This window comes from Enoplosus armatus, chromosome 17, assembly GCF_043641665.1.
Source record: "Enoplosus armatus isolate fEnoArm2 chromosome 17, fEnoArm2.hap1, whole genome shotgun sequence".
NCBI lineage: Eukaryota > Metazoa > Chordata > Actinopteri > Centrarchiformes > Enoplosidae > Enoplosus > Enoplosus armatus.
The window spans coordinates 6,634,808-6,657,625 of record NC_092196.1 but is presented as its reverse complement, the minus strand read 5'-3'; the positions used below and the strand labels follow the sequence as shown (position 1 = coordinate 6,657,625).

The 22,818-nt window shown below is 42.3% G+C and overlaps 4 protein-coding genes across 4 annotated transcripts; all 4 read left to right on the top strand.

Annotated features, from left to right (window-relative positions):
- The first annotated feature begins 269 nt into the window (after positions 1 to 269).
- LOC139299929 (uncharacterized) lies at positions 270 to 5,766 on the top strand. Its single transcript, XM_070922881.1, has 6 exons — positions 270 to 277; positions 371 to 477; positions 619 to 815; positions 1,286 to 1,687; positions 1,906 to 1,985; positions 2,226 to 5,766. Exons 1-6 carry the CDS (start codon positions 270 to 272, stop codon positions 5,764 to 5,766), a joined length of 4,335 nt encoding a protein of 1,444 aa, XP_070778982.1.
- Positions 5,767 to 7,716: 1,950 nt separating this feature from the next.
- LOC139299928 (3-mercaptopyruvate sulfurtransferase-like) lies at positions 7,717 to 8,573 on the top strand. The gene is made up of 3 exons (XM_070922880.1): positions 7,717 to 7,735; positions 7,902 to 8,108; positions 8,278 to 8,573. Exons 1-3 carry the CDS (start codon positions 7,717 to 7,719, stop codon positions 8,571 to 8,573), a joined length of 522 nt encoding a protein of 173 aa, XP_070778981.1.
- Positions 8,574 to 9,120: 547 nt separating this feature from the next.
- Positions 9,121 to 11,142, top strand: LOC139300117 (3-mercaptopyruvate sulfurtransferase-like). Its single transcript, XM_070923112.1, has 2 exons — positions 9,121 to 9,709; positions 10,295 to 11,142. Exons 1-2 carry the CDS (start codon positions 9,121 to 9,123, stop codon positions 10,591 to 10,593), a joined length of 888 nt encoding a protein of 295 aa, XP_070779213.1. The 3' UTR covers positions 10,594 to 11,142.
- Positions 11,143 to 12,836: 1,694 nt separating this feature from the next.
- On the top strand, positions 12,837 to 17,173 carry LOC139299758 (SUMO-conjugating enzyme UBC9-like). The gene is made up of 7 exons (XM_070922654.1): positions 12,837 to 13,093; positions 13,350 to 13,435; positions 13,604 to 13,687; positions 14,159 to 14,231; positions 14,990 to 15,099; positions 15,288 to 15,367; positions 15,693 to 17,173. The coding sequence occupies exons 2-7, from the start codon at positions 13,370 to 13,372 to the stop codon at positions 15,754 to 15,756; spliced, it is 477 nt and encodes a 158-aa protein (XP_070778755.1). The 5' UTR covers positions 12,837 to 13,093; positions 13,350 to 13,369; the 3' UTR covers positions 15,757 to 17,173.
- The last annotated feature ends 5,645 nt before the right edge of the window (positions 17,174 to 22,818 follow it).

Genomic DNA, 22,818 nt, shown 5'->3' with positions numbered 1-22,818 from the left:
ACTTTGTAAATACACAAAGAAACTAGATAATTCACCACCACAACACTTTGTTCTTAATGATTATGTGTTACATAGTACATGATTTCTGTATTTATTATTTTCTATGTTGATGTATTCCTGTATTTAGTGGTTTATATATTTGTTGGTAATTATTTATGTCTGTCTTCCCAGGTGGAGTCAGATGTTTGAGAGATTTGTTGCTGATAACACAAAAATTGCTGTAGCTAAACACAAAGTAAGTAATTAAGAGCATGAATATATATGGTGACATGGTCCTGTGAGTGTCAGTCTTTACTGCTGTGCTTACTTGACACAAATGTGTCTCTCTCCCTCTCACTTTCTCTCACCCACACCTCCTCCATATCAACAGGATGGCCCTTCTCAACTACCCTGTTCCAGAGTTGGATGTTACCTTGCAAGAAGTGAGCCGTGTCCTGCAGCTCACTTTATGTCCTGACCTTTACCCTGAGTTCAAAAGTACGATGGAACAGCAGAGGGAGCTCCTTCAAGACGCCCAACAAAAATTAGCTACCATTGCTGCAGGTCAAGAGAATTGGGTGACGGACCAGTTCAAGAGTGGATTGCTGTCTTGTGCTGACCCCCTGCCCACCTCCACAGCCCTCCCTGTTGTTCTTCTTCCCTCCCAAGCAAAGCAATGTACTCAGCTGGGGCGGGCAGCCGCTCTGCTCTGGGCAGCAGCAAAGCTGTACGGGGAGCCCTTGTTACTGGAGGGCAATGTGCCAATGGAGCGCACTCAGCAGGGTGAGGTATTCGCTGCCAGCCGAATTCCCGGCAGGAGTCAAGATGAGATTAAGGTGAGAATACTGACAGGACACAACTGGAGAGAAAATTTGAGGTGTTAAGTTTTCATACAGTAGGTTTAAATGTGTCAGGGTGAATCTTGAATTAGTTTTTATCTTTACCTACCATCCAACCATACACATAAGGGTTGGTGTCAAAATTCAGAAAGCAAAAGTGTTTATACCGCCTCACTGGAAGGAAGGGGTTCACAAAGATATTCAACCATCCGACAAGCACTTCTGAAGAAGCATAAATCTTGTCGTTGCTGACCACCAGTGGTTTAACTTCTCACCTCGTTGCAGTGATGTACAGGTTTCATCACTGTAAAAGAGTAAACACTGCTGGGTGTGGTCAGAGGTGAAACAGAGGCTTGAAACTGCCAACCAGAGAGGGCAGCAAAACACAGCTTTTTGGCCTGATCTTAAATGACTCCTTAAGTGTTTTGAGCTATTTCTCACCTGTAGCTTTGTTATTTCATTTCCAGGTCTACCCAGATAGCCTCCATGCCATCATCACCTGTGTTGGTGGAGTGTTCCCTGTTGACATACTGTGGCGTCCCAGCACTGGTGGGCCAGTTTCTGCTCGATCATTCAATGACATCTATAAGCAGCTGGCTCAGGTGATGGATCAACCCCGTGCAGAGAAACAGAATGATCCCTCTGCCATTTGCAGCCTCTCAGCTCTGGAGCGCAAAGCCTGGGCAGCCACCAGGGAAGAGATCCTGGGGCAAGGAGGGGATGCAGCTGCATCACTGGGGCTGATGGAGAGTGCTGTGCTGACACTCTGTTTGGAGGAGTGCAATGCACCTTCTGAACTGGCTGACGTCCTCAATGCAGTGAGGCTTGGAGGAGGAGGAGACAGTCCATGTCTGAGATACTATGACAAGGTATTGGATAGAATCTGGATAAAGACTGCATGTGTCCACCATCTGCTCCATCTTCTATTTTAATATTGCATGCAGATCTCTTCCTTTTACTAGAGCTGAGGTAGTAAAATATTTTAATTTCCATAAAATATGAGGTGAAGACAAAGCAAAATGTTTTTACTGATAGGCAGGGTTTCCACTGATCACAAACAAATTATTACTTTTTTCTTTTTTTATAGGTGGTGAACCTGGTGGTGTTCAAGGACAGCACAGCTGGAATAGTGTTTGAACACAGTGCTGTGGATGGGATGGTGGCTGGGCTTGTGACTGAGTGTGTGTACAATTTGTCAGAAACTGTTGACTTAAACCATATTGACACAGAAAACACAATTGGGTCTTTCACAGTGAACAATGTTACTGTCAATTCTGTTTACCCAACTTGCTTAACATTTCCTTTGCAAGAAGTAAATACTCCCAAGTCAAGGACTTCCTTGCAAGCAACTCATTCAGTTCTCACTTTTGATGTGCCCTCCTATCCTGATGTCTTTTCTACTCTCAGAGGGCAGAGAGGCATGTATGATGCTTGGATCAACTTCTCTTTACAGCTCTCCCTGAGGCAGACTCTTGGGGAATCTGCTGCCAATCACATGCTAGTCACACCAACCCACGTCCGCCACTACAAACATGGCCGATGTGATCCTACATACTCACTCACTATGCATTCTAGTAAGTTGGTACGTGCCTTGGAAGCCTGTGTTGGCCCAGATAACACAATCCAATACACTACTGACCTTCTACGCTTGTTCCATGTTGCATTTTTGGAACACAAGAGCCTCATCAGAAACACCAAAAGTGGTCAAGGAGTTGGTCCCAATATAGCTGTCCTACGTCAATCGTTGCCATCTGACAACCCACTGAAGAAGTTCCTGGACCCCTTTGGATGTCCATCTGTGTACCTCACAGGTACAGATCTGATGGAGGGTGTGGAGTGTGGAGTAGGGAATGTTTATGCCCAAGATCAGCTTGCTGTAACCTACCTTGGGAAGAGAGACAAGGTTCGCATTGTCCTTAATGGAAAAGGGAGCTTTGCTCTGGCATTGGAGAAGCTTCAAGAAAACCTGAAGAAAAACCTGAAGTTAGTGATGCTTCTCGCTCTTAGATATGCCATTGCATGCCAAATGGGAGCCCTGGAGTGTCTACTCAAACAGGGTCAAACTGAGAAAATGAATGGAGAGAGAGATCACTGCCCAGAGAGCCCAGACTATACTCTGGTGATCCATGGTGGTGCTGGAGAGGAGATGATGCTGAACACCGAAGTGATCGGGGTTGTTGAGTTTGCTCTGCAGACAGCCTTAACCCTTGGATCCCAAGTGCTTCAACAAAGTGGCAGGAGTCTGGATGCAGTTCAGAGGTCAGTAGAAGCTCTGGAGGACTGCTTCCTATTCAATGCAGGTAAAGGCTCAGTATTCAACAAAGATGGCAAAAATGAAATGGAAGCAACCATTATAGATGGCAATGCAATGAGGTCAGGAGCTGTTGCTTGTGTGCAAAGTGTGAAGAACCCAATAAAAGCAGCCAGATGTGTCATGGAGAAAAGCTCACATTCACTCATTGTGGGAGATGGGGCTGAGGAGTTTCTGCAAAGGTTGGAGGAGAAAGAGAAGCCAGTTGGGCCTGAGTATTTCTACACTGATATACGTCACAGAGAGTTAACTGTAAAGCTCAGTGGTGGAAATACCTCAAAAAACAATCATCCTCAGACTGTTGGAGCTGTGGCCTTGGATCGTTGGCATGGGTTGGCTGCTGCATCATCCACAGGTGGGTTAGTCGGAAAGCTGAAAGGGAGAGTCGGGGATACAGCAGTAGTAGGGGCAGGAATATATGCTGATGACAAGGTAGCTATTACTTGCTCTGGAGATGGAGATGTATTTCTGAGGCATACAGTTGCACAGAAAATAGCCAGTCTCTACCATCACAAAGGCTATAGCCTTAGGCAGGCAAGTAGAGAAGTGATGGCTGAAAATCTGAATGGGATCTGTGCAGGAATCATTGGTGTGGACACTAAAGGTGATGCCATCATTGAAACAAATGCTGACGTGATGTTTGTGGCCTCAATGATAAGTGGCGTTTCACGAGTAGAGGTCCTCAGGCCCCTGAAGGGATTTTCTGATGTGATCTGGGAAACAGATGAGCTGGTTGCCTACCTTGATCCCAAACCCTGGATCCCTGGGTCAACCATTCTGACTAGAAAAACTCTTAGTGGGGCAAGCAGCATCTTCCAGTTGGCTACACCTGATTTTGTGGCTATGCTACAAGGAGCAAGAGCTGTGTCAAGCTTGCTATGTGAGCGATTGGGAGTGCAGCGCTGTGCCTTGGTTTTCAATCCAACTCCTAATCAGCCAGCCCAAATCAGACTGCTCCCGCTTCATGGCCTAGAGCCAAAGTGGGAGCCCCATCTTGCCAATGAAGAGGAATTCCACATTTACGATCCTGGCTACTGCACCTCAAAAAGTGGCCCACGCTGGGATGATGAGGCACTGGCCCAGGTTCAAGCCAAGATTAGAAACGGACTGCCAACACCGAATGCACCCTCTTGCTTTGACTTTTTTGGAGACACTTCCCATGATAATCTTTTCAGTCGTATTGTACGTGGAGAGCAGCAACAGTGGAGAGTGTGGGAAGACAGTGAGCATGTTGCCTTCCTGACACCATACCCAAACACTCCTGGACTAAGTGTTGTGGTGCCACGCAAACCACTGTCCAGTGACATCTTCAAACTAGAGGAAGCTGACTACAAAGCACTGATCTTAGCCACTTATAAAGTTGCCCGACTACTGGAAGAGGCACTGAGAGCTCAAGGCATTGCACTGATCTTTGAGGGCTTTGAGATTGACTATGCTCATGCCAAGCTGATCCCTCTGTTACCTTCACCAGATGGCACTAAGCCCGCTGAACTGCATCCAGAATACTTCCAAAGCTACCCTGGATATGTGTCATCACTGAATGGCCCAGCTGCTGACCCTGATGCCCTCAAACAGATCCACTCAAAAATTACCCAGTGCAGGCCTCCGCATTCATGGGAAGACCCTCAGTCTCACTCTACACTTGCCATCAAGAACCGGTGGTATCGCAACCTGTTCCAGATTCAAAACACTCTTTTCCACAGCACAGTGGAATATTTCCACACTTGCTGTCAGTACTCCTACGCTCTAACCCCTCTCACTACAGACACCATCTCTTCGCCAATGGGCCTGGGATCTGACTCAGAACCAGTTTCTGTTAACCTGCTGGGCCAGGACATCTACCTGGCTGACTCAATGCAATTCGTACTTGAATACTTCCTTCGCTTCCAGGAGAACCTGCCAGGGACGTACTACATATCTCCCAGCTTTAGAGGGGAAGATCCTGATGCCACACATTTGAACCAGTTCTACCATGTTGAGTGTGAACTGTTGGGTGACATGGACAATGCCATGTCCATAGCAGAGGGATACTTGGCTCATCTTACCAAGTCTATGTTGAAGAAACACTCCAATATGATCCTCAACACTGCCGGGACTCTTACACATGTCACAGCCATGCTGAGTAAGCTGGATGGAAAAACCCCACTACCAAGAGTCCCTCTAGACCAGGCCATTCCCATGATGCCCTCTGTTGACTGCGTAGAGTGGGTCCAAGATGGCCAGCCCCAGTTTGGCAGAAAGCTAACACGCAAAGGAGAGCGGGCCTTGATAGAGCAATATGGTGGTGCTGTTTGGCTGACTGAAATGGATCATCTAGGGGTTCCCTTCTACCAGGCATATGTGGAGGGCACTGGGCAGTGCAAAGCCAAAGCTGCTGACCTTCTCCTGGGGCTGGGTGAGACTGTGGGTCTTGGTGAACGTCATTCCACCCGTGACATGGTACAGGAGGCCCTCAGGCACCATGCAGTGCCAGAGCAGTCCTACAAATGGTATATTGACATGCGGCAAGTGAAACCACTCCACACCAGTGGATGGGGCATGGGGACAGAACGCTACTTGTGTTGGCTGCTTCAGCATGACGACATCAGAGATATACATATAATTCCTAGGATGAAAGGAATGAAGTACATGCCCTGATCATAAGTTATCTTCAGATGATTTTCAGGCTCTCAGATGTGAGATGTGACATTTAATACAAGTTGAGTTTGGGAAGTTCAAAAGCAGAACAAACTATAAATGTAGTCACAAAAAAGCTGACACAAATCAGATGTGACTCAAATCAAAGAAAAGATGAAAGGTGAATATAGATGTTTTCTGTTCATATTAAGTTCAAATGTAAGCCTTTTTTTGTGTGATTCTTGTGTATAACATATTATTGCTTTTTTTGGTCAAACAATACTGATCAAATTAAATACCAATCACAGGCAATTTGACTACCGCTTTCCAACTGAGATATTTTTGTGTGTTTTTATACATTTAAATATCCTGCTATAGCTGCATCGGATGCATGATTATTGTGTGAATGTGAAAACGTTACCTTTTTGTGCAAACACTTAAATATTGATCCCTGTTAATTGTATACTGTATTTGTTTGCTGTCTTTGTAGTACTATAATGAAATCATCAATAAAATAAATCAGTTAATCAAACCCTTGTCACTGCCATATGGATTCATACAAGATGTTTCTTGAGAAACAAGGTAAAGCAGTTTGTAATATACAAATTAAAATTTTCTTATTTAAAATCTTGCTTCTCATAAGCTTAAATTATTCAGAGTAGTTGACAGCATATTTGTAGAACAGAGTTCACTCGTACTCTGTAATTGTTTTAAGGTCACAAGGATGTTGTTCGGTCTCCTATTAAGGCTCTGACGTTTGCGCTCCTCATCTACTTGTAATTTTGCTAATCTAAATTACAGCCTATTCTACACTTACTCTCCTCTTCACTCACTCAGAATCAGAGTCCCAACTCCTACAACCCAAAAAGGATATTTTGAAACTGCATCGACACAAATTAGTCTCTGTGATGATACTGGTTCATACGCTAAGAAGAGGTGACATGCTTGTGCTAAATTAGTTAAAATAATGTTGTGGAAATCAAATCAAATCAGAGGTTTGTTAACCTGTGGGCTCTTCAGAGGTAAAGATCTCCACAACTGATGATGTTCTCTTTCTCCTTGTGAAGCCCAACAACCTTAAAAACCTGTCACATTTAGTTAAGAAGCTGCACTTTGCTGTGCATTTCAATTATATTGCATTTTACAGAAAGGTGCTTTTAATATTTTGTTCACCCCATTGTAATCAATGAATATTGTCATATGGTAGTTCAGGGAGTGGGTGTAAGTTTAAATTGTTTCATTCAATTGATCAAGACGTTTTCTGGGGAAATGATTTAAAATAAATCAACCCATAAAAGAACATGCCTGTGTCTGTCTGCCGTCCTTCTCCTTTCACTCCTCCATTTCCATTCCTCTTCTCTGGTGCAAAAGTACACTACGCATATTATTAAATGTTGTTTTCATCTCTTGAAAATTAACAGTAAGAACAAAATCTTATGCCTTGATAAAACACCTGCTTGTAGCCCATCTATGCAGTTTTAACATCAGCCCACTTCCTCAATTCTTATTTCCTTAAAGAGTTCACCAGGGCCATTGTGGACTGGCCTTGTTAAAGAAAAAAACCGCACTCTTAAAACACGTCCCCATACAACGTAAGTTTACCACATTCCACAACCAATAAATGTGTCCTATTAGACACTGTTCCCCTAAATGTATGAAGAAATGAAGGTTAGATGTTTACTAAACAAATACTGATAAAATATCTCCTGTTATTGGTGTGTTTAAATGCTCACGTGCTTGTAGCTACCAAAACACAATGAGACTATATTATTGAATGGCTATTCATCTCACCCTAATTAGACTTTGCCAGTCTGTAAAACCTTCTACTGAATTCTTGCTGCATATTTGAGTGACATGCTTTCGAACAACAGAAATTGAGAGTGCAGTTAAGCAGAGATTGAAAGAAAGGTGGCAGGTGAGGAAGAGAGGAAGATTGTTTTATAGAGTTCAAAGAAAAGATGGGGTAAAAAGATGCACAGGGAGAAGCAGGGTAATGTCTGTGTTAACATTTGGTCATACAGGACTAAAAAGCACCCTATTTAAAATAGGCTCATACAAGAAAATGTGACTTTTGTGAACATGAAAAGATAGTCGTGTAATGCTTCACTGTCCAGGATATGATGTTGGGAGAAGAGACCTTATTCTGAGCTGAACAGGGGGTTTCAGGAACTGGGTCAGAGAGGATCATCCAGTCACAGGGACGTACACCGAGCCCGAGGCAGCCCGCTTCACCGCCACCATGAACCGCTGCTGGGTCAAGTCATTTGAGGACATCACAGATAACGTTGACACTCAGCGGTTCCAGGTGGTGGACGTGAGGCCCCTTAAACGGTTTCTCGGAAAACCGCCTGAACCAAGAGAGGGTAAAGAGAGCACAGACAAAAACACAAATATCCTACAGAAATCTCTTGGGAAATAACCAAAACTGTTGTAACTTAAGCAGAAAATGTTGTGTTCACGTAGGACCCTGTCGCTTACAGTGAGGAAAAAAGTGTGTGCAAAGAGGTAAAGTACTTTGTCATTGCCCCACAGGTGTCCAACCAGGTCACATCCCTGGCTCCAAATGCATGCCTTTCTCTGATTTTCTTGATAACGATGGCATGATGCTCTCCGCTGAGGCGCTGAAGAAGTTCTTTAAGAAGTCACAAGTGGACCTGAATAAGCCGATCTGTGGATCCTGTGGCTCCGGTGTGACCGCCTGTCACATGGTGCTGGCTGCCCATCTGTGCGGCGCCCCTGGGGCATCTGTGTATGACGGATCCTGGTACGAGTGGTTCACCAAGGCTCCACCAGAGCATGTCATCTCCGAGGTCAAGAGCAGGCTTTGAGGAGGACGGAGACGTTTGTTTCATTTGCAAACCAGTCATTACCAAATCACTTTATGTGACTGATCATACTCATCATACTTTAACCTTAATCAGAGATATTTTCTATAAATCTATATAAACAAAATGACTGTTGCTGCTGAAAAGTAGGCCTATCTACATGGCACAACCTGCTGGTGCTTTAGTGCCTTGGAAGACTTTGTGAGTCCAGTTCTCTGAATGCAGCACTTGTGTGTTTGTCACAGCATAAACCACTGTGGATAAAGCACCAAGTTTGTTCCAATGAGTTTTGATTTTAAATGAAGGTAGTCTATTTTTTTTAATGTTCACAATGGCTTCTTATTAAAAGTATGTGTTAGAATGTGTGCATCTTTTTCATTTAACTTCTGGTCGTGCAAAGTCCTGCTTGGCTGATGAACACTTTGAGCACCCACAGTTCAACGCGTTTGCCAAATGTTTAACTTGCCATGTTGACGTGCTGTACGAGTCATGAACATTTAATGAACATTTCCCTCTAGCGGCCGGAGCTTGTACTGATCAGTGCCTCGTCATGGCGGCGCAGACCCGGGCTCTGGTGTCGGGTCAGTGGCTGGCAGATGCTGTCAGAAGTAACCTCGTCGGGCCAAAGCTTCGCCTGCTTGACACTTCGTGGTACCTGCCGAAAACGAAACGGGATCCGAAGGCTGAATTTGCGCAGAGGCACATACCGGGCTCCTCGTTCTTTGACATAGACGAGTGCTGTGACGAGTCCTCCGCGCTGGATCACATGCTGCCAACTTCCAGCCACTTCTCGCAGTATGTCGGAGATCTGGGCATCGGGAACGACACGCACGTCGTTGTGTATGACACCAGCGACTTCGGGTCGTTCAGCGCGCCCCGTGTGTGGTGGATGTTCCGGCTGTTCGGACACAGTTTGGTGTCGGTGCTGGACGGCGGCATGAAGAACTGGCTGGCTGACGGCCACCCGGTGACTTCTGAGTACTTCGCGCCGGAGCGCAGAGAGTTCAAGGCGGCTGTGAATCAGTCGTGGGTGAAGAGCTATGAGGACGTGCTGGAGAACATCAGGACCAAGCGGGTCCAGACTGTGGATGCCAGGTCAGCGGGGAGGTTCAGGGGTACTGAGCCGGAGCCCAGAGATGGTGAGCGGGGTTATAGGTTTTTAAACCAAAAGTCTCTTCTCAGTGATATAATAAGAGTAGGATGAAGGGTAGGACTCTGCATGCTTGATAATGAATTCTGATTACAACGTTTGTATGAAATCAATATAATTTGTCGTTGTTTGTTGACATTTTCTGTCCTTGTGATTAATCAAAATAACTGATAGCTTCATCTTGTTGAAACTTATTAGTGAAGTGTCATAAATACATTGTTTTATTTGCTGTTGTGCAGTTATATCAAGCACAATGTCACCCTTGTAATAGTTTGTAAAAAGAAAAATTTAACTCGGGGACCACTTACTAGATTTCTTCCAGGGCTTTCAACCACATCTCAAGACCGTCATCAGCAAATAGAGTTTGCTCAGTTGTCAAAGAGATTATCTGACTGCCATGGATGTCAACAGAACCATCTCCATGACAACTAAGCAAACCGTCTGCTGATGAAGGCCATGAGATATGGCTGACAGTATAGTAAGTAAACCATGAGTAGTTTTTTTTGTAAGCACCATGTAATTTCTGTCCCATATTTTCAAAATGTTCCTCTCCTCCTCTGCCTCACCCTCACAGACACGCTGCCAGGCCACTTCCCCAGTGCCATCAACATGCCATTCACTTCTTTCATGGATGCCTCTGGAAAGGAGCTGGGAGCTGACGGCCTCTCCAAACTGTTCAGAGAGGCGGGGGTGGACCTGGAGCAGCCACTCTGGGCTACCTGCGGGTCTGGTGTCACAGCGTGCCATGTCGTCCTGGCCGCTCACCTGCTCGGGCACCCCGGGGTGTGCGTTTATGACGGCTCCTGGTCTGAGTGGTTTAAAAGGGCATCTCCAGAGCATATCATCTCAGAGGGAGAGGGAAAGAAGGTGTGAATGAAGGAGGAAAAGGCAGTGGACTACTACAAGCAAGGATGTGATGATGATACCTTTACAAGGGAAAGCAGTGTGTTTGCTGCCAATGAGGGTGATAGGTCCAGACTATAAAGCTAGCCTCATAGTGCACTTTCTGCTAATACTGAGGGGGTGGCATGTGCTGTGCAAGGCTGTGCACAGTCAGCTTGTTATGAAACCTAATTACTTAACAGTTGTAAGTTTCACCCGCTGTCAGAAACCTTATGAAACCTAATAAAAATCTCCTCTACATTATGCAACTAATCTAGCTTTCTAATACAGGAAAGCTGTATATTTTAGAAAGGTTTACACTATCCTGAAATAACACGACAACATGTCACTGCTATTTCTAAAATAGTACAATTATGAGACCCTCTTCCAAGATGGTTCAGCGGTATTGATACAGGGGATGTTTGATTCTTGGAAGAACTACACTTTCTTGATAGGAGAAGGTTATGCAGATGTATTGATGTATTCTTTTTCAAATGTCACAATAAATGGATGCTTGAGGCCCTTGTTCTATGCTAGATACAGGCAGTGTGTCATGTCTTTTTATCACTTTAAAATAATGTCTAGCTCATGACATGGAGGAGACGCTCCTTTATTCAGTAACCAAAAAGTAAATATTTAGCTTTGTTAGAGGGTCAGAGCAGACAGAAGACCAAAATCCTGTAGATGGAAGAAATATTGATCAACTAAGTGTCCCTCACAATCCATGGGATTATAGGGAACAATGTAAGTCTTTCTCTTCCAGTCTGCTGATTTTATGCAAGTCTAAATGTTTTGCTGTTGTATTTTCACTTCACAACATTTTTAATTGTTGCAAAGTTACATGTAAAGAAAATGTAACTTAGTATGAAAAAGTGAAGCAGACAAAAGGCCCACAAAAAGACTGCAGCTTTTGCTGAGACGCGACGCAACAAAAAAAAAAAAATTGGTGATGCTGACGCAGAGGAAATCAAAACCAGTTCAGTCCGGTTCCTGTTGATTTGAGGTGTCTGGCAATATGCCCGATTTTCAAAACAAAGTTTATGTATTTTAGCTTTTGTTATGCCATGTTGGTACTATGTGCACCTGTATAATGCACAATATTTAACTCATATGGAGCCAGAAATGCGTATTAATGTGAAAAATAGTTTATAAATTGCTGAGCAAGAGTCCCATTTTGAGTGTGGCTTAGAAGACTGCAGTGAAAGCTGTGAGTCTATTCCAACCTGCTTCATCGTCATTTGTTTGGCATTGCCATCTTTGAACTGTTAAACATAGCGAGTAATAAGTTATATTAACCATTGTTTATGATGTCAGCTGTTGCTATATTTCACTGAGGTAAAAAGGAAACTAGAGACCAGAACAAAAGAGCATTACCACTGGGAAAATAAGAACGAACAACTCATTTTGAACAATTCTTCTCGAGCTGTGGACTTTGTACTATTGTAACTACAGGGGTACATATAACTTCAGATAAAGCAAACCTCCCACTCTGTGACTGACAGCAGCTTCATCGGTGTCTATCAGGCTTCTGACCCTCACCCTCTGATGTCCAAGTCAGCGTAAGCATAACGTGATCATATAAACTGTCGAAATTTAAGCTATGCATGCGAACTTGTATAGTGTAAATCTTTCCATTAAGCACATTCACAAACAGAGCACACACAGCAATGCAAAAGTTGTGAGTGGTGGTGCTGCTACTGATCTTAGATATTGCAGATACAACATGTGCAGACAAGCTGTTTGGCAAAGGTACTGTTGCAGTATTTAACTGGGCAGACGCTAATGTTTCACATAATTGTAGGTCACACCATGGTAGCCATTATTACACACCATTGTTGGTTTGTGAAAAGGATTTTGAAGTATTATCAATACATTTTAAGCAGACAAGACACTTCATTTAATTTAATAATAGTAGGCTAAACATGCACAACGCATACTACCCAGATATCATAGACAGGTTGATGTGTAAAAAGAAATCAATCAATAAATAAACATTTTTAAAAAGGAGGAGTGAAAGGTGATTCATCTAGGGGACATGACTCGAAACGATCGAATCATCCGAAGATATGGACTACCCAGTTTGAATGCCACAACAAAGATGGCCGACCATCTCTGACGGGTGCCACTCGGTTGTCCCGTAAACTGCCTGAAGGTCCTAACGAAATAAACAAATTGGGGTCCTTTCTTGCAATAGGCTAGCTGTCGAAACGCTACTACGAGTCACATTGTTTTACACAACTGTGGAAAATTATCAAAAATAACACCATTATATGTCGATTAGAGTGTTTATGGAATGTTGATTAAATCGATGTTTCATTCGGTTTGGTTATTTACGCCCTAACTGGCCCAGTAGTTTGGTTTTTGACCGTCGAAGGGTGTGTTTTTTCGGTCGCCGTCAAAACAGCAGTAACGTTAGCGTTAGCGAAGGAACCAAGCTAACGTTAGCCCTCAAACCCACGTAATTCTGACATTTAGCCGAATAAAATCAGAGGTAAGTTCATCTGAAATTACACTTTGTGTCGTTTGTCGGTGTGGTGGGTTTTTCTCTTTTCATGGGATTGCAGTGGCTACATGAACCTTGTAAAATCTACTGGTCGATGAAACAAATAACGTAAATCAATGTCGGTGATGTCTCGTAAATGGCCAACATATACTGCAATGTTCAGAAGAAACAAGTGGGGCTGCAGTACTGGTCTGTGGACAGCTTGAATTGGATAATTTATCTGTTTTGGGTTGTTTTTCCACAGGGAGGCGTTGATGAGCAGCAATGTCTGGCATCGCTCTTAGCAGACTGTCCCAGGAGCGCAAAGCCTGGAGGAAAGACCACCCATTTGTAAGCAACAGCATGTTGATCGTTATTCATTATCACCCCCCCCCCCCCCCCCGGTTTCTGACATTTTGCAGATTTATTTCCTTGTTCACTATTGCTACTATATTACAATTTAGTTAACTAGGACTCAGGTTGCCCAGTGATGTTTTGTGTCTCCTGTAAACCACACAGGGTTTTGTTGCTGTGCCCACTAAGAATCCTGATGGCACCATGAATCTGATGAACTGGGAGTGTGCCATCCCTGGGAAGAAAGGAGTAAGTTACCAGGATTGTTCTTTATTATGGTATAGGTAATTCTGCATGTTAAACAACTCACATTACAGCTCATTCTCTGATATCCGTCCCCTGCATTTGTAATGACGACCAGACCAAATGGCATGTTAAAATTACAACATAAAAACAACACAAAAAGACACTCACATGACAGACATAAGCAAGACTTTTGAATGCATGAAGCTCATTTTATAATTTGACCTAGCAAAGTTTTAGAAATGGGGAAAAAAGGAGCAGTATCTAAAGCTCGTAGCTTGAAGGACACTTCCATTTTGATAAATGGTATTATATATTGTCCATGTGTCTTTTTACTGTGGCCCCACATTGAAGTATGCCAATGTTTTCAAGTTGTACTATTACTTTTGTTCAGTCCTTTGTAATTGTTTAATATCCCTTTTGTATTTTCTCAGTAAGTTCCCTACAGCAGTTATTATTTCCTCATTCTTTCATTAGACCTTGTGGGAGGGAGGCCTCTACAAACTCAGAATGCTGTTCAAAGATGACTACCCTTCCTCACCACCCAAATGTGAGTACCACTCCACACTTTTCATGCTGTGGAAATTTAAATGCAGCTGTCTACTCAAAATAAAAGAGGAAAAGCTCAGGAAATAAGAGTTTTGGTTACAAAGTCGGTATACCAGGTTTGGTCAGTACACAAATGAACAGGATCTGTAAATATATATGTTTTTATCATCCATGCATTAAAAAGGTAAATTCTATTCTTTGAGCCACTGCATTTGGATTTTGTTAATGTGGGAAAACTACTTTTTATTTTAAGTTTTAGTTTGATTCTAAAACCATTTTCTACGCCAGTGAAAATGTTGCACATTGAGTGCAACAGTCAACATCCAGGGGTCTATCCCAGAATTCCCTGGTGCGATGGCGCTTTCAATTTCAACATCACATATAGTTTATTGTATGCTAACACCACATAATACGTTGTATATAACACCCTGTCTGGTTAAATCATGCTACAGTGGAGCAGGATGGTGCAGTGCTACTAAAGTGTAGGGGTGTTCAGATGAGCTGTTGAACTAAGACATTATTTAATGATAATAATTAATGATGTTGGCAGATAAAAGTGAGGGTTGTCATTAAAAACATTTAACACAATGACAGCACTTTCACAGATCCTCTTGTGTTTTTAGAGGTTTTGAGTGAAAAACGTCAGGTGGTTTTTCTACAATGACTACATTTTACTATGAAATAGAAATCTTCAATTTTCAGTCAGTCTTGCTTCAAGCTTTAAAATTCTGACTTTCTTTTTCGCTGATGTCCACTCAGGCAAGTTTGAGCCGCCGATATTCCACCCAAATGTCTACCCATCCGGCACTGTGTGTCTGTCGATCCTGGAGGAGGACAAAGACTGGAGACCAGCCATCACCATCAAACAGGTCTGAACCCTCCACGCTCTCTCTCGTTTACTCGTCTCTACCGTGGAGTCGGTTGGCTTACTGGTTATTTCTTATTGTTCAGTGCAGTGAGTGAAGGACCCCTCTTTGTATTGTGTGGATCCAGGAGGGGTAACTGCTAAAGGGGGTTTCTGCAGTCTGACTGGAGGATTGTTGACTGTGTTTTTCAGATCCTGTTGGGTATCCAGGAGCTGCTGAATGAACCCAACATTCAAGACCCAGCACAAGCAGAGGCGTACACAATTTACTGGTGAGTGTGTCTGCTTTGACGACTTCGCCCAGCCAATGGCCAACAGCTGAAGCCTGTTTCTATTTAGCAATTGAATTTTAAAACTTTTTCTTTTTAGACATTTCTTGAACTTGGGTTCACGCTGTCATTTTATTCGGAGGTCATGAATTGTCAGGGCAGTGCTCCTCTTCTAAGATCAGTCATGTCACAGACCTTTTCGCAAGTCATAACACAAAAGAAGAAAGCCATGTTTCCTGTTTCAGTACTTTATACACCGAGATGTTGTCTCGGGGAAGGGACCTCTAAATAAATATGTAACTAACAGCCGCTGTGTTTTTGTGTTCAGTCAGAACAGGATGGACTATGAGAAGCGGGTAAGGGCACAGGCCAAGAAGTTTGCCCCCACATAGAGAGGAGAGCTGGCCTCTATCCCGCCTGAGCAGCCTGAACTGATGGAGGTTACAAACAGGAGGCAGGCAGCACCTGAAGGACCACTCCAATAAGAATCCAGTTTTGAGTATTATTATACTATTACACAGGTGACAGGGGAGCCTGTTTTTCTTTTCTTTTCTTTCTTTCTTTCTTTCTTTTTTAAACCACGAAAGTTCAATAAGGTCATAATTTTACCTGTCTTCAAGAGATATTTATGCATTTTAAATGCATAGCTGATGATCCTAGAACTCTGCTGTCAACACGACCTTTTGCTATTTGTAACTCTTGTATAATCCATATCTCCAGTTTTTTGTCTTGAGTGCTGCTCTTTCACTCATGCCTCCATTAATTACTGTAGGTCATGCTAATGTATCGACAGAGCTGTAGAAATAAGATTTCACATCCAAACCGATCTCTGTGTAATGTTCAGTCGGCTGTGGCAGAGGAGGAGATTTTCACTTAATTCTAAACCTTCCGGGTTTTTATCACGCCATCAAACCCCATCAAGTATTGTAGATAGTGTTTCATGAATATGGGCATGAAGTGGCACAAAGCAGTCAGACGCACAATAGAAGTCAGTCCTCCCGTTGTGCTCGTCCCTATCACATATCCGTCACTTCTGAGTTTCCAGAAAAGCATCAAAAGAACACGGTCAACATGTCAAATTCAGGTAAAAGACAATTCTGGCACTTAAATATACATATATATTTGTTGTGAGTTAAATCGCGGCAGTTGTGTAGGTAGGAGGTGGTGCTCTGTCCACCTCAGAGAAGGGAGGAGCCACAGGTGGAAAACGGTGCACATGGGTCAGTGCTTTGCTTCCACCAATGAGCTTAAATCATCCTTTATTGCAGTGGAGCTAAGACAACTTTAGTGTTAAGATTCTTTTTGTGAATCCAACTGGGAGTGAAACTATTTGTCAGTTACAGCGACGAGCTTCATGTCACGTCATCTGCTTCCCAAAAATGCTTTAGTGTGAGATAGAGGAGAAGTTGCATAGTCAAAGTAACAAAACCTGTTGCTGTGTGTTCGTTTTGAAATAGCATACCATCATCGCTCTGAGTCATTTAGTCCCACAATGCTTACAAAATGAAGACAAACCTGTATACATCAAACAGCTGTTCAATCTTCAAATCGATCTGGCGAACAGAAGCTGAAGGATCCTCATTGGAATGGCCTCTCAACCAGCAAGGAAGACAGACGAAAGTGCACTTGAGAGTAAGCGAAGGCCTGAGATTTTTTTGCCTCTGAATATATGAGTGCATGTACATAATATAAATAATGAAAAATTGTGGAAGTTATGTTTTATATTGTTTTAGCCAGTTGACATTTGTGTGTGGTATTATAACAAAGAACACAATACATGGCATAAAATTGTGAAATAAAGTTGAATAAAAGAACAAAAAGTGTTGTTTTTTCTGTGAATTTCTTTGTACCACAGCTGGAGTTTTCATGGGGAGAGTCCAGTGTATTTGTTTACGGGGGAGCCGGGGCTTATTGACCGTTAACTGGATCATCAACAAGATGTTTTAGGGTGAATATCAATTAACAATTCAGATAAAAATAGCTTTCCTTCCATATAATCATTATTTTAGATGAGAACATGCAGATTATTGTAAAACTGTTGTGATCTGTTGTTTAATTCTCACAATTCAATTTACATATTAAAGGTACATATACACAACAAAATATAGTTTGAGATACCAGGAGCAAAAACAAACGTACTCAAATAAAAGATTCTGACTGTTGGAAGATCAACGAAGCCAGAACATCTTCATTTGAACACCAAAACCTTTAATTAAATTATTAAAATGTTAAACTGCAGAACTCACTTTGCTGGAAATTGTTCATGCAAGTAAAGCTGCTTTCTAAGAGTTTTTTTTTTTTCATTGCAGCTTCTGATTATCACTGAACAGTCTCTCTCAATGGGAAACCCCACCAATCATGCACCGACATCTCTCGTAGTTTAACCACATTCACTGATCATATCTAACAGTGATGAAAGCGTGGAAACGTGGAGCACAGTGTAGAGCAAAATAACACCAGTAAAAATGCATGAACTCATGAACCGTGAGAGTGAACCAAAACAGTAAAGTTGTTACTGCTGAACAATGAGCTGAAACGCAACTCTGTAGGTTCATCACTACCAGTGACCCCTTTCACATTGTCACATATTGTTCATAAAACATAACGATAGGCCCAAATATAAAAAAAAATACACACAAAGAGGTGCTGTCTTTATGCATGGAAATTATATTTGAATATTGTCATTCATTTTTATAGATTTTGTTTTGCGTGTTACATATATAGTTTTACCATCTAATAATTGTATAAACTGACTCACATATCCTGACCTGTGAGGGAGAATGTGTGCATTTGTGAACCCTTGGCACTTCAGTTTTCACTGATATCAAAAGACGCCATTTTCCCTCAGCGACTTGAAAGTCTGCGTTAGAAGAGACGTCAGCCTTTACACACATCTGACAGACCACTCTTCTCCCGAATGTTTCCAAGTTTTCTGTGCTTTTCTGTGCAGTAAGAGTGTGATACCGAATAGCGAATAACTAATGTCTGCTCAACAGTTTGTTTTGCACATCAAGGTGTCGGCTCTAATTCTTTGTCTTCAGTTGTTTTCTTGTTTTCTTGTCCAGAGGTGAAACCTGATGTAATGTTCTCCGGTGTCTTGCATGACATTCTTCAGAAACTTAACACCTTTTGTTTTGACTCACCTCTCCCGCTGCACTTTATTATCTCAGTATGACCTCAATTGGCCAAAAAGACACAAAACCAGCAAAGAGGCAGGTGAGAAACCTACATTGTTTTTTCTCTTCTCTTCTCTTTTTTTTTTTTGATGCTGCGTGTTAACAATGTGTTGTTTGTGATGATTTCCTCTGAACATTTTGTGCTGTAGGTGTGGCCAGTAGAGAGCCCTCGGGTGCTGCCCCTGTCGCTGCCTCACTATGTTGATCCTGGATCAGCCTTTCTGCATCCCCACAGCTACCACAGCTTGGGCCACTGTCTTCGCACCAACATATTTCCAGGTCTGTACATCAACAATTTCTATTGTCTAAATCTCTATCTACACTCCCAATTTCCATGTCCTAAGGTTCTGTAGCAGCAGCGCCTAGAATATGAAACACTTCATTTTATGTCCTTTTTATATCAGTTGTTTGGCTGGTATATAAATCAAGAAAATCTAACCTTTGAAAGAAGAAAGAACACATTCTTACAAATAAAAACTTGAATTAGCAATAGAATGCACAATAGACTTACGCAGTCTAGGAGCTAATGGTGGCTAATGCTAGTGAGCGTTATAATAGATACTGCTGTATAACTCACATTACTGAGTCAGTTAGCCTACTTTATTCACATCTACGCGTGTTCAGCAAAAGTTAAGCTACGTAGTCTCACTTAAAATCTGTAATGGTGCAACAAAACATGTAAGAAAGAAAAAATGCACACCTCTCTTTCTGAATAATTTTTTTGTGTGTTTTGCCAATAAAACACAAGATATCCTCAGTTTGCAACACTTCAAGCTGGCTGAGCCAATGTGCTATACTGAATGTATTACTGTGTGACCTTGACTCATAAATTCAAATACAAGTACATAATCATGGCCTCAGTTACATTTAGTATATATATATATATATATATATATATATACATATGCAAAATGCTCAAGGTATTGCGCCAGAGTGCAGACCCACAGAGTTGCTAGCATGGCTATAAATTCGTAGTCTTATTAAATTCAGTTTAATTGTTTTTTTCTTTATCCCACCTTTAATTCAACCCATTGAACCCTCTGTCTGTAGGTGCTCCTTTAACATGGAAATCCCTCACCAGGGACTCGTTCATCAGCCACCCTCTGACGGCCTGGCCAACCGACCCCCATCTCTGGTACGGCCACAAGACAGATGAAATGGGTAGGTACTCCCTTTCCTCCTGTTCCACTCTCTATGTCTCTTTCATTGTTCTGGTCTGTTTGTTCTCACGAGTTCTTGATATCTGTCTCTGTTCATAACGTGGCTGTCTGTTGGCTCGTCTGCAGTCCAGTGGACAGAGAGAAACATCATGAACCAGAAGCTCAACAAGATCCTGACGGAATTGGAAAAAAAGAGCGCTGCAAAATGACGTCCTGCTTCTTAACCTGAGACCACAACACACACTGCGCCCTTGTGATTCACACTTTGGGTTGCTTTGGAAATGCTAAAATAAAGTGTGATTTGCAACCATACATGTTGTAACCTTGCTACTTAACAATAAACAACCAAGAGGAAAGTTATGTTAGAGATGAAATACCACTAAAAAGATGATTGGTTAGATAAAAGATATTTGTGATATCCCTTTGGTTAGGCTAAACCAATCTGTATCTGTGTCATTTGGGTGCTATGGTGCGGTAGCAACAATATTGTTTGTGCATTTGTATAAATACACCTTAAAATGTGTAAAGGAAAATCCAACTAAAAATGATCATTAAACTTGATTCATCGTATTGAATTGACTCAAAGGTGCTTATTCTTCTCCTTCTACCTCAAGATGAGATACATTAAACTCACAGAAGTCCCTACTCAAACTAAAACTAAAGGACCTAAACCGCTGAATGCAGCAGCTGCAGGGGTTATTTTTCTCTCTGTGTGATGTGTAAAGGCAGCAGAATGGAGGTGGTTTCGACAGAAACCACTGAAACTTGCTTTTTGTCACTACTGCCTCTCCTACCAAGTCAGACCTATATATAATGAGTGTCTGCAGAAGCGATCGGATCCGTTCTTCACTACGCAGACAGAGGAGGTAGAGGGGACTGTTTGAAGTTGCATACAATGGCTTGACAATGCCCAATAAACTACCAAAATAAACCCCATGGTGATCAGTCACATGGTACTCCTTGTTTAAACTGTTACTCACATGAAGTAGATGTAGTCAGTTTAAAGCAGTTCTCACATCATGTCAGATGACCTATAAAGAGGCAAACTGAAAACAGCCACCTCTTCATGACGCAGAATTACACATCATATTCTTAATTTGCCTGCTACGCTGTGTTTCATATATATATATGTTGCCCTGTGTGGCTGACTATGTTAATCCTGCACTGCTAAACATTTAGGAAACTAAAACGTGAACCATTTTCACTTTTACACAGAATCCAATTCTATAGTTAGCTGTGGTTACTTTATGTAATGTACATGATTTATACGTGTCTTTGCTAGCCTCGAAGAATATGTGGACATGACAGTTTAAATGTGTGTTTTTGGCCATCAAAAAGTCAGAATTGTAATTTGTCCAACACTTGACTATTATGACATTCCCTTCGTCCTCAACTGTAATTTGTGTTTTGTGCTAAATAGCAGATGTTAGCATGCTAACACGCTAAACTAAACTGGTGAACGTGGTAAACATCATACCTGATAAACATCAGCACGTTAGTGTTGTCATTGGGAGCATGTTAGCCTGCTAACATTAGCATTTAGCGCCTGCAGCACGGCTGTAGACTCTGATTTCCTTTGACATATCTTGAGTTAAGTCTTGGGACTGTACATGAATCACACTGTAGCAGGTTAAATGCAGCCTTTTGCACCACAGGATACTGAGCTTCGTCACCTCTGGCCCCTACTTACAGGAATTAGATGAGTCAATAAACAGTTATAGTGTCCTTATCTTTAAGCAGGCCTTTTTTAATTAGCACGAAATAACTCTGTCAAAGAGTTGCATCACGTTTTTTTATAGAGCTACAGGTTTTGCAGTATGAGTGTGCCCTCCCTTGTTACTGTTCTCACCTCCTCCCCATTGAGCACCCCCCCCGTCTTGTGGTCTGTTGATGGAGACTGTTTTCTTGTTGGTTGCCTTTCCGAGCACGAACATCACTATGGTCTACTTAGCAGCTTCCCGCCTTGACCTTTCAGTTAGAGGTGTACGCTCTTCTTCCTCCTGCACCTCCTCCGCACCCTCCCCTGCCCCTGTGTCCCCTGTTATCACGTCTAGCTGATGCTGACACCTAACTAACTGCAGGAACTAGTGTGTGTGTTGGGGGGGGGGGTGCATCAGATCGCCTTCTGGCCTACTGCAGGCCTGAACCCACTCACGCACCCACACCAGGCGGCTGCTGACTGCCGAGTTCAAACGTGTTGTGTTATTGTGCAACTGTTGTTGTTGTATGCGTGAAATGCTTTGTGGTTTGAAGGTCTATGTACAGCGTGGATGAGTGTTACACAATTGCCCTTCATTGAACTTTAAGACTGAGATGAACACTTATAGATACCAGAACATTCTCAAAACCTGCATTGATCTATAGTATATTCGCTGTGCCGAACTTACTGCACTCACATTTTGGCATTTAAAGGTTTGAATGCAATGGGGTGAAAATATACTCTTATACAAATGTTTCTCAGTTTTGCTCTCCATCAGCAACAGGACTCTATGCTTCATATTTAGTTTGATTGAAATTCATTGGCATGGATTCTTTTTGTTAATTAAAATCTCCAAGCAGCACGCGTGAGTCTTATTTCATATATGGCTGCATCATGGAGGCCCTGGCATGATGAACAGAGCACGCTGTTGGTGATTAGGGACTGTATGGAAATTATTTGGGTGGGGTTAGGGGGTCTGAACTTTATGTTTGACTTTTTAAAAAGCATGATCCTCCCCAGTTTTTGCTTAAGTAGGTAACCAATGAGACGATACAATGACGTAATGCTGTTATATACATAAAATACATAGTATCCTGCACATCGCTGTCAGAGAGATGATGTATTAGACACTAAGGGTGACGATACGATAAGCATAACGCCCCCTAATTTATTCATTTAACCTTGATTTCAAGCTTAATATGTTAATAGTATTATAATTCTCACATAGCCCAAATCGCACACTAGTAGTGAAATTAGCATTTGCTAATTTCCAGCTGCTGTGAATAAGCTATAGGAGCACACACAAGGCATGTTTTTCATGTAATTATACAATCTTTTTTACACAGTAACTCTTACAAGAAAAGGGTCAAATAGAATCTATTGGAAGAATTAAAGAACAAACAGATAAACCTCCCTTTC

Bases quoted from the DNA above. Each gene is read 5' to 3' on its own strand.
- LOC139299928 (XM_070922880.1), top strand. The intron at 8,109-8,277 runs GTAAAGAGAGCA...ATTGCCCCACAG, and splicing joins ACCGCCTGAACCAAGAGAGG to GTGTCCAACCAGGTCACATC.
- LOC139299758 (XM_070922654.1), top strand. From the start codon at position 13,370: ATGTCTGGCATCGCTCTTAGCAGACTGTCCCAGGAGCGCAAAGCCTGG. The intron at 14,232-14,989 runs GTGAGTACCACT...ATGTCCACTCAG, and splicing joins CCCTTCCTCACCACCCAAAT to GCAAGTTTGAGCCGCCGATA. The intron at 15,368-15,692 runs GTGAGTGTGTCT...TTTTGTGTTCAG, and splicing joins GAGGCGTACACAATTTACTG to TCAGAACAGGATGGACTATG.
- LOC139299929 (XM_070922881.1), top strand. The intron at 816-1,285 runs GTGAGAATACTG...TTTCATTTCCAG, and splicing joins GGAGTCAAGATGAGATTAAG to GTCTACCCAGATAGCCTCCA. The intron at 1,986-2,225 runs GCTTGTGACTGA...TTCTACTCTCAG, and splicing joins GTGGATGGGATGGTGGCTGG to AGGGCAGAGAGGCATGTATG.
- LOC139300117 (XM_070923112.1), top strand. From the start codon at position 9,121: ATGGCGGCGCAGACCCGGGCTCTGGTGTCGGGTCAGTGGCTGGCAGAT. The intron at 9,710-10,294 runs GTGAGCGGGGTT...TCACCCTCACAG, and splicing joins TGAGCCGGAGCCCAGAGATG to ACACGCTGCCAGGCCACTTC.